The sequence below is a fragment of the Caenorhabditis briggsae genome (genome assembly GCF_000004555.2).
Source record: "Caenorhabditis briggsae AF16 supercontig from assembly CB4, cb25.NA_123, whole genome shotgun sequence".
Lineage (NCBI taxonomy): Eukaryota > Metazoa > Nematoda > Chromadorea > Rhabditida > Rhabditidae > Caenorhabditis > Caenorhabditis briggsae.
The window spans coordinates 1-9,686 of NW_025543234.1; the positions used below are offsets into that span (position 1 = coordinate 1).

A 9,686-nucleotide genomic window follows, 5' to 3' on the forward strand; every position below is an offset into this window, starting at 1 on the left:
CCCGTCGAATCTCTTTTTTTGATTTTTAAACATTTTTCGCTGAAAATGAGCAAAGGTTTATGTTTTTGGCCCGATTCCGCCATTAATCGAGCGAAAAGCTTGGAGCTTTCGTCAACAAAATTGTTTTTTTTTCAGATAAACCACGACCTCGATCGAACGATGACAACGAAAGTGATTTCTTACAAAAGTGGACAGAAGAAAGTTGACAATACTGGTCCCGCGATCGTGTTGGAATCAGGTGAAAAAGATGGCATCAAACAGTAAGTAAAATAACATAATTTCGATAAAATTCTATTCAATTTTTCAGTACATGGAGTGTACGTGTCGATACTTCTTCTAGAGCCAATTTCATATGGAACATTGATTGGAAAGATTTGAAAAACCAAGGAGCTCATCGTCTTGTTGGACATTTGATAGTCAGTTCTGTTTACGACCATTGGTATCCACAAAGAGTAGATATTGATTGGACTGACACGAACCATTCAGTTTTGGCAGCAATTAAAAATAGCCCTAAAAAATATCCCTACTCGAGAAGTTTTAAGTACAATCCCACTGGTTACTACGCTGAATCGTCCCCACCCGAGAAGATGTCTAATTCCTTCTTCGTCATTTTTGAGTACAATCTCACTGCTCACTACGCTGAATCGTCTCCACCCGATAAGATGTCTTATGAAAAACTGTTTGTGGCTTCCGATAAAACAGATGTGGTTCTTGTTGTCGATGGAAAGAAGCTGAATGTTAACAAATCGGTAGGTCTCAGAAACCTAGAAAATTTCCAAATTCTACTTTTTCCAGTTCCTTTCCATCCACTCCGACTATTTCTCCAATCTTTTCTCCGCGAATTTCAAAGAAGGACAAATGAAAGAAATCGAAATCAAAGAAGTTTCGTATGAAGATTTTGGGCTTCTTTGCAGCAGTTTCTATCCGGATCCGCAGTTTCCAAACGGTAATTTTATCGATTTTTTATGCCAAAAGTTGATAAATTTTCAGATCAAACTGTCGAGAAACTTCTGGAGATGGCTAGCCGTTTTCAAGTGTCATCAGTTGTTGGAATCGTTGAATATCATCTTCTTAACAATTCAACAATTGGATATGAGAAAATGTTATGGTTTGCTGATGAATACCAAATGCCGAAGCTTCTAGAGAAGTGTATCAGTCAAATGAACTCACTGGCGATGGCTAAGAAATTGGAGAAGTCTCCGGAATTCGAAAAGTTATCAGATAGAACTAGCTCGCTGATTTTCAGACAACTTTTGAAATCTCTCTGATGTTTTGTGATTTTTTTAAATAATTTTTTGAAATGAAGTTTTTTATTTAATTACAGAAATAAATAGGAAATTTTCAGTTTTTATACAGTATCCAACATTTTTATACAGTATCCGACATGTGTTTTTTTCATGCGGTAATTCCAAAATTCAGAAGCATCTTGAAATGTTTCTTCACTTTTTAAATTCAAAATCTGGTTGAAATTTTCGATTTTCACTTTTCAGATGAAGACAGAAAAATTTAAAACAAGCCCGAAAAACTGATAATGAAAATATTGATTCTTCTTATCAGTAACACAATTTTCTGCTCTCTTGCTAGCTCTAAAAATGTTGATTTCTCTTTTCATTCATATTTTTTACTACTCGTTTGATCTTTAAAAATATTTTTCTCTTTCCTCTACTAAAAACTAAAAACTGAAAGAGGAGATAGATTTTTTCTGTAAAAAACTTTCAAACATGACCATTTTTCCCATTTTTTTTTCGTAAAACGACCATACATGGATCTATAACCACTAATTAATTTTTTAAGAATCATTTGAATCATCTTCAATCTCCACAAAATCAGATAAAAAATTCTGAAATTATGGTTTTAGACCTGCAATTTTGATCGCGCCAGACTTTTTTTGTAGATCAAAAATTAATTTGCAGTTCGGAATTGTTCTGTGGGAGAGCGTGCATTAACGAAAAAAAACTATGAAATTGTTGAAATTTTCAAGAAAAAAGATTTGTAGTCCTCGAGGACAAGCAATTTGGGGTGTCGAAATCCGGCTGTGTATAAAATCATGGTATTCTAGAGAAGGCGGATACATAAATAGAACATAAGCATAAATAGAACTTTGAATATTAAATACAAAAAACTGTTTTTCCTAACGATGCTCCACTTTTACAGGTGCGCCTATTTTAGCAGCTTTGCAGCCGTTCGAACCTGGTTCTGTTTTCTCCAGACCCCCCTTCTCTCCCAGTTTTCACCCGTCGAATCTCTTTTTTTGATTTTTAAACATTTTTCGCTGAAAATGAGCAAAGGTTTATGTTTTTGGCCCGATTCCGCCATTAATCGAGCGAAAAGCTTGGAGCTTTCGTCAACAAAACTGTTTTTTTTTCCAGATAAACCACGACCTCGATCGAACGATGACAACGAAAGTGATTTCTTACAAAAGTGGACAGAAGAAAGTTGACAATACTGGTCCCGCGATCGTGTTGGAATCAGGTGAAAAAGATGGCATCAAACAGTAAGTAAAATAACATAATTTCGATAATATTCTATTCAAATTTTCAGTACATGGAGTGGCGGTATCGATATTTATCCTAGAGTCAATTTCACATTGAACATTGATTGGAAAGATTTGAAAAACCAAGGAGCTCATCGTCTTGTTGGACATTTGATACTCAGTTCTGTTTACGCCCATTATCAAACACAAAGATTAGATATTGATTGGACTGACACGAACCAGTCAGTTTTGGTAGCAATTGGAAGTAGCCCTGTTTCCTTCCCGGTCAGTTTTGAGTACAATCTCACTGCTCACTACGCTGAATCGTCTCCACCCGATAAGATGTCTTATGAAAAACTGTTTGTGGCTTCCGATAAAACAGATGTGGTTCTTGTTGTCGATGGAAAGAAGCTGAATGTTAACAAATCGGTAGGTCTCAGAAACCTAGAAAATTTCCAAATTCTACTTTTTCCAGTTCCTTTCCATCCACTCCGACTATTTCTCCAATCTTTTCTCTTCGAATTCCAAAGAAGGACAAATGAAAGAAATCGAAATCAAAGAAGTTTCGTATGAAGATTTTGGGCTTCTTCTTGCTACTTTCTACCCGAATCCGCAGTTTCCAAACGGTAATTTTATCGATTTTTTATGCCAAAAGTTGATAAATTTTCAGATCAAACTGTCGAGAAACTTCTGGAGATGGCTAGCCGTTTTCAAGTGTCATCAGTTGTTGGAATTGTCGAATATCACCTTCTCAATAATTCAAGAATCGGATATGAGAAAATGCTCTGTTTGGCCGATGAGTACGTGATGCCGAAGCTTTTGAAGAAGTGTATCAGCCAGATGGACTCATCAGAGAAGGCTAGAAAGTTGAAGAAGTCTCCGGAATTCGAAAAGTTGTCGGTTAACACCAGATCGCTGATTTTGGGACGTCTTCTTGAATTTATCTGAATGATTCGAGAATTTTTCTTGTTTTTTTCCTGTTGTTGTTTGCCACTTTATTACATTTTCCTTGTAATTTGTCCTTTTAAACAATAAAATTGAGTTCATATTAAGCTTTCATTTTCGGTCGTTAGCGACCGTGACGCAGGCACGCGACGCGTCCGCATGTAACAAAAAAATTGATTGAAATAGTCCGAATTTAAGGAATTTTTGACTTGAAAATTTGAAAAAAATCGCCCAAAAATTCAATTTTTCAGACGGAGTTGGCAGTTTTTTTGATTTCCAGGATAAAAAATTCCAGAAAATTTGCAGATCAAACTGTCGAGAAGCTTCTCGAAATGGCTCGACGTTTTCAAGTGTCATCAGTTGTTGGAATCATTGAATATCACCTTCTCCACATCTCAAAAATTGCATACGAAAAAATGCTATGGTTTGCTGATGAATATGCATTGTCGAAGCTTTTGGCGAAGTGTATCAGTGAGATGAATTCGGCGGAGACGGCTAAAAAGTTGAGAAAGACCGCGGAATTCGAGAAGTTATCGCTTAATACGAGATTGCTGATTTTGGAACGTCTTCTGGAGGTTATCTGAATGTTTCTAATTTGTAATTTCATCATATTTACCGCTGAATGATATTGTTTCCCACATTACTTGTTATATGTAGAGTGCCGAGTCGACTCGAAAATCGATGATTTTTGTCGACTTTGAAAATCGACACAGTCGACATTCAACAATTCGACAAGGCTATTTGTCGATGAAAATCTAACTTTTAGTTGTCGATTTTTGTCGACTTTGAGTCGACGAAAATCGATTCTTGTCGATTTTGCGTCGACGGAAATCGACAAAAATCGACAAAAGTCTACAAAAAATCGACAAAAGTCGGCGAAAAATCGACTTTTCCGGACTTCAAAGTAAAATTTCACCTCGAGAAAATTTATTTCTAATTTTTTTGGGTAGAGCAGCAACTTTGTTTTAATGAGTAAAAAAACAAATAGTGTAACTTAATTTCAACGGGGGGTGCAAAATAGAGAATCAGTATGTCTCAGAAGATGGCAAGGAAAATAGAAAAAAATTCAAAGCGAAAAAATTTTTAAAAAAGGGAAGAAACAGAAGAACAAAGTTCAGCATTAGGAATTAATGTTTCATTATTTGGGCCAAATCGTTTCCAAAAGTATCATCGTTATGCTCTCTGGAATCGTAATATTCCAAGCCTTCTGATTCATCATTCTCGTCATCATATTCGTACTCTTCTGTTGTCGACGTATTCTTCTTCGTAGATCTGAAGAAAAATCAGATTTTGTGGAAAAATAAACTTTAATATTTTACTCCAAAGTGACCAATGCCGCACAAAGAAGTTGCTGGTTAAGAGTCTTCGGTTTCATCCTGTTTCTTCGGCTATTGTTAACGACGGAGCCGCAGACTTACTGATTTTTCCATTTCTTCAACTTCTTTCTCGTGGTGACTGTTACAGGACCGAGGGACCCAGGGACCCAAGGACCCAGGGACCCAGGGACCCAGGGACCCAGGGACCCAGGGACCCAGGGACCCAGAGACCCAGGGACCCAGGGACCCAGGGACCCAAGGACCCAGGGACCCAGGGACCCAGGACCCAGGGACCCAGGACCCAGGACCCAGATTTTTTCATCCACAAAATAGTTTTTCATCACGTTTAAATAACTATTGAAATCTGTGAAATTCCTTTTTTAATTGGAAAATTAAAAAAAAAAAAACTTTGCAATTTTGAGCTCAATTATCTCGTTTCCAATTAGAGGTCTCAAAAATGTGCCAACTGATAAAATGTTCATCTTAAAGGTGGGGAGAAATGAAAAAAATAATTCTCTCGAAATTCCGTTCAAAGATGCCCCTCGAGGAGTTGAACTAGCGGGGTGCGAGGATTGAGGGTGCGGCGCCGCTACCGACTGAGCCACGCGGGCAAAGAGGAAGCTGCCGCCCGATTGCATACATAAAGGCGAGGAGGACAGCTGTACGCAGAGTGACATTAAGCGTTGTACACCGTGACGGTAGAATGCATACTCTAGCTACAAAAAAACTACGAAAAACTCCTGTTCCCCCACCTTTAATATCAGCAACATTTTTTTCAGTTAACAAGTTTTTGATATCACTCATAGAAACCGAAATAATTAAGCTCAAATAGAATACAAGATCTCACAATCAGAAAACTTTCTCATACAAACAATGAGTCATTTGAGGATCCAAACAATTATTTGAGGATTCACAACATTAATTCGTCATTTTCAAAGCCTGGAAAAACAAAAACCTTTGATGACTCATTTTCAAAAATAGTATATAAACTGAGATGGCAGACATTTGTTCATTTTATTCTCTTTTTTTTTGGTCACCTTCTGAATGTAGACCTTTTACTTGATTTTTTTTGTGATGTGAGTTTTAAACTATTGAAAATTAAAAAAATCTGAAAATCAAAAGTTCAGATTTCAATCATTTCAATGACTGTGACAATATGGACATGATTTTAAAAATTCCCAAAATAAATTTTTGTTTCGATTTCTTCAAGATCATCAAGGAAGAATACGACGAGAGCGGATCATCAATTGTGTTATAAAATAATAAACTTTGATTTAGCCTATTAATTTTTATAAGAACAAGGAAAGCCTTCAGTAGTGGACGTAGCTTTGGCTTCGAACGGAATCATCTTGAGTCTCTCGATGTGGTGTTCAAACCCTTCTCCTGCCTTCTGCTTGAGTTCCTCGACGAACTGTCTTTTGGCTCCTTCTGAAAATTATAGTTAATCTCTTTTCCCTCTCATTTCTCTCTTTTTCTCTTTTTCTCTTTTCCCCGGGTGGGTGGGCTGGGTGACTCGTTAAAACACGTAGAATGATTTCGAAATTCGAGTTTCATGCCCGTTCGGGCATGATCGCTTCGAGACCCGCGGTGCCTGAAAAGTGTGTGGGCCTTTAATCTCGCGCGTCCTTTTTCTCCGCTCTTCTCTTTTTTTGATTTTTTTTTTCGAAAAATTCAACTTTTGATCTACCCGCCAAAATTTCGCTCTTCTCACTTTTTTGAAAAAAAAAAGCCAAAGAAAAAAATGTTCTCACTTGGGTTCAAGCGAGGGGGTCAGAAAGCGCGCCCTAGTAAATTTTTCAAATATTCTCAATTCGCTGTCGAACTTTGTTGGCTGAGTATCACAGTTTTAAACGATGAGCGAGAATACGAGCGTTGCAACCCGTTGATTTTGAAGAAATAGATCATGATCTAGTTCAAACCCGCGTTCATTTTAAAATTATTAAATTTCTTCTGGCCTACGAGTTTGCTGGGGCGCTTTTTCTGACCCCCTTGCGCCTTAAAAAAAATATTAACGAGTGATATATTCCCAACCTAGCAAAAATACCATAAATCCAACAACTAAACATCCACAGTTTTCAAAATCAATCAAAACTTTGAATTTTTCCAAGAAGTTCCAACGTTATCGATGATTCCACTCAATAACATCTCCAAGGATCGCAGATCCTTGAAACTAATTCTATGAATTTCTCTGGAATTCCAAAAATTGATTGCTTAACTCATCGAGAAACCATCAGCTGGACCAGGTCCATTTTCTCACTTCAATTCTTTTTATATCGTACCCTGCCATTCACAAACACAGAACAATGCATTGAATATTTATTTCGCAATTAAAAGACGTTAACAAACCATAGCATGTGTTAAGTAAAAACCTCTTTTAACAATCAATAAACCAAAAATTACGAGCAAAACAACTTAACATTTTTAATCATTTAAAAATGAATATTGCTGCCCACAGGGTGCGTTACTTTCTGCGGTCAGTTCCGCAAGGGAGGCTCTCCTGGAAGAGAATGGACGTCAGGACGAGGAAGCTCTGGAATAGGCAATCCGAACGGACTGTAATCGGAGGGACGAGGGTTCCTTGGAATAGGCTCTCCAAACGGACTGTAATCGGAGGGACGAGGGTTCCTCGGACTGTAATCGGAGGGACGAGGGTTCCTTGGAATAGGCAATCCAAACGGACTGTAATCGGAGGGACGAGGGTTCCTTGGAATAGGCTCTCCAAACGGACTGTAATCGGAGGGACGAGGGTTCCTCGGACTGTAATCGGAGGGACGAGGGTTCCTTGGAATAGGCAATCCGAACGGACTGTAATCGGAGGGACGAGGGTTCAATGGCTTGTCGGAACGAGGGCGGATTATGGGTTTGCAATATCCTTTGATGGCAGGTTTATCAGCCATGACTGTGCAAAAGTTTGACGGGAGGGGCTGAAATTTTCTCATCATTACTATTATTGAACAGCAAAAGTCCCCGATTTAAAAAAAACTACTGATTTCATTGTCTATTGTTTTCATACTACTAAAATCCAGGTTCTTTAGGATTTTTGAAAACATTCGAAAAAAAATTCTACAATTCGAAAATGAGGAGGAAAAAAAGTAAAATAGGAAAGTTAATAATTTAAGAGCTAGAGCAGAAAATTGTGTTATGGACAACGAAAGGCTCGGGTTGCTGCCTCTTTTTATAGTTTCTTGTGATGTGGACAAAACAGTGGTAAAAACAGATTAAGAGCTAGCAATAAATTTGAAAATAAAGCAAAAATATGTTTTTTTACTGATAAGAAAAATAAATATTAGGAAGAAAACAGGAAAAAAAAAGAAAAAAGGTGTGCAAAAATTATTGCTGATCCAAAATTGATATTTAAATACCAACACAAATTAATTTGGGCTCATTTTTATCCACTCTAGACAATTTTTAATAGTCTAGACTACAGCTGTTATGAATGCAAATTGTCTTCCTAATGTTTATTTTTCTTATCAGTGAAAAAAAATCATATTCTCGCTCCATTGCTAGCTCTTGATTTGATTTATTTTTTCCTCCTTGCCACAAACAACTATGAAAAAAAGGCAGCAACCGATCCTTTTGTAATTAGTAGTAAAGTTTTTGGCTCCATTGCTAGCTCTTAAATAATTGACTTTGCATTTTTATTTGTTCTTCCTCATTTGCTTTTGCAATTAAATTCAAAACTTTTCTGGATTTTTTCTTTTAATTTCAGCCCCCGGACTTCTAAATCATGTCTTATAATCCCCCCTGTCCGCCCAATCATTCAAAGAAGAGTTGGTGATCAATTCATAGTTGCGAAAGGTTACGAGGGGAATTATGCGAATTATGAAAAGCCAACAGAAAAAAATAAAAATCAAGTGACCTTATCAAATGGACTGTTACTGGTGAGAAAAATATATATATATCCGGGAATTCACGAACACCGAACAATAATTGAGTGTTTATTCTGCAATTCGAAGACCATTGACAAATCATACATAGCTTGTGTTAGGTAAAAACCTCTTTCAAAGGGGGACTCCGACCAAAAATTTTTAATTGCATTAAAATGTTTTAAAAGTTATCTATTTTCCGAATATTATTGCGAAAAAATTCAAAGAAAATCTGAAATCCCCGAAAAACTGCGTTGAAAAGGAAGAAAATTCAAAAAAAGGTGCCTCCGGGGGTCGAGGATTTTCAGTGAGACACTTAGGCCACGGCAGCGGGCGCCTTTCATACTTGGCAATTTTTCCGGTATTTTTTTCAATTTCATGTCCGGCAGGTAAAAAATGTAAAAAACCACTGTCGGCGACTTGAAAAAAAGGCTGTCAGGTGCCGTGGCCTAGGTTTCTCACTGAAAATCCTCGTCCCCCGGCGGCACCTTTTTTTGAATTTTCTTCCTTTTCAACGCCGTTTTTCGGGGATTTCGGATTTTCTTTGAATTTTTTCGCAATAATATTCGGAAAATAGATAAATTTTAACACATTTTAATGCAATAAAAATTTCTGGTCGGAGTCCCCCTTTAATCATTGTTCCGTGTTTATGAATTCCTAGAAACGATATAAAAATTGAATCTGATTGAATCGTATACAGTGCGCGTCATAACTATAGGACACCTCTCCCAAATGAGTGATGTGAAAAAACCAAAAAAGATGACTGAATTTTGTGAACGCAGTTCGATTCAACATGTAGAAAAACCTATGTCCACAAAATTTCAGACCAATTGAGCCATTTTTATGTTCACAGGGCTGAAAATTCACTTTTTAGGCCGCGTCATAATTATAGGATATCCCTCTTTTCAAGTTTCTGAAAAAATTGTTTTCTGACATTTTTGTCATTTAAAAAATTTTTGGAATAAAGCGTGCATAACTTTGCTCCTGAGTAAGCTTTTCGGCTGAAATTGATAGGAAACATTTATGGAGTGATTTGCATTGTTTACTAATTGTTTTTATGATATTTTGAGCTTTTGTTACCAATTA

General features: G+C 37.0%; 5 protein-coding genes across 5 annotated transcripts; 3 read left to right on the forward strand and 2 right to left on the reverse strand.

Annotated features, from left to right (window-relative positions):
* Positions 1-159: 159 nt before the first annotated feature.
* Positions 160-1,268, forward strand: CBG24249 (the record flags this gene model as incomplete). The annotated part of the gene is made up of 4 exons (XM_002648118.1): positions 160-260; positions 308-749; positions 796-946; positions 991-1,268. The coding sequence occupies 4 exons, from the start codon at positions 160-162 to the stop codon at positions 1,266-1,268; spliced, it is 972 nt and encodes a 323-aa protein (XP_002648164.1).
* A 1,125-nt stretch (positions 1,269-2,393) lies between these two features.
* Positions 2,394-4,002, forward strand: CBG24250 (the record flags this gene model as incomplete). The annotated part of the gene is made up of 5 exons (XM_002648119.2): positions 2,394-2,494; positions 2,542-2,902; positions 2,949-3,099; positions 3,144-3,373; positions 3,670-4,002. 5 exons carry the CDS (start codon positions 2,394-2,396, stop codon positions 4,000-4,002), a joined length of 1,176 nt encoding a protein of 391 aa, XP_002648165.2.
* A 543-nt stretch (positions 4,003-4,545) lies between these two features.
* CBG24251 lies at positions 4,546-5,075 on the reverse strand (the record flags this gene model as incomplete). The annotated part of the gene is made up of 2 exons (XM_002648120.1): positions 4,546-4,690; positions 4,837-5,075. 2 exons carry the CDS (start codon positions 5,073-5,075, stop codon positions 4,546-4,548), a joined length of 384 nt encoding a protein of 127 aa, XP_002648166.1.
* CBG26697 lies at positions 4,549-6,051 on the forward strand (the record flags this gene model as incomplete). The annotated part of the gene is made up of 4 exons (XM_045240875.1): positions 4,549-4,564; positions 4,883-5,066; positions 5,558-5,780; positions 6,013-6,051. The coding sequence occupies 4 exons, from the start codon at positions 4,549-4,551 to the stop codon at positions 6,049-6,051; spliced, it is 462 nt and encodes a 153-aa protein (XP_045100688.1).
* A 1,157-nt stretch (positions 6,052-7,208) lies between these two features.
* Positions 7,209-7,631, reverse strand: CBG24252 (the record flags this gene model as incomplete). The annotated part of the gene is made up of 1 exon (XM_002648121.1): positions 7,209-7,631. One exon carries the CDS (start codon positions 7,629-7,631, stop codon positions 7,209-7,211), a length of 423 nt encoding a protein of 140 aa, XP_002648167.1.
* Positions 7,632-9,686: the final 2,055 nt, after the last annotated feature.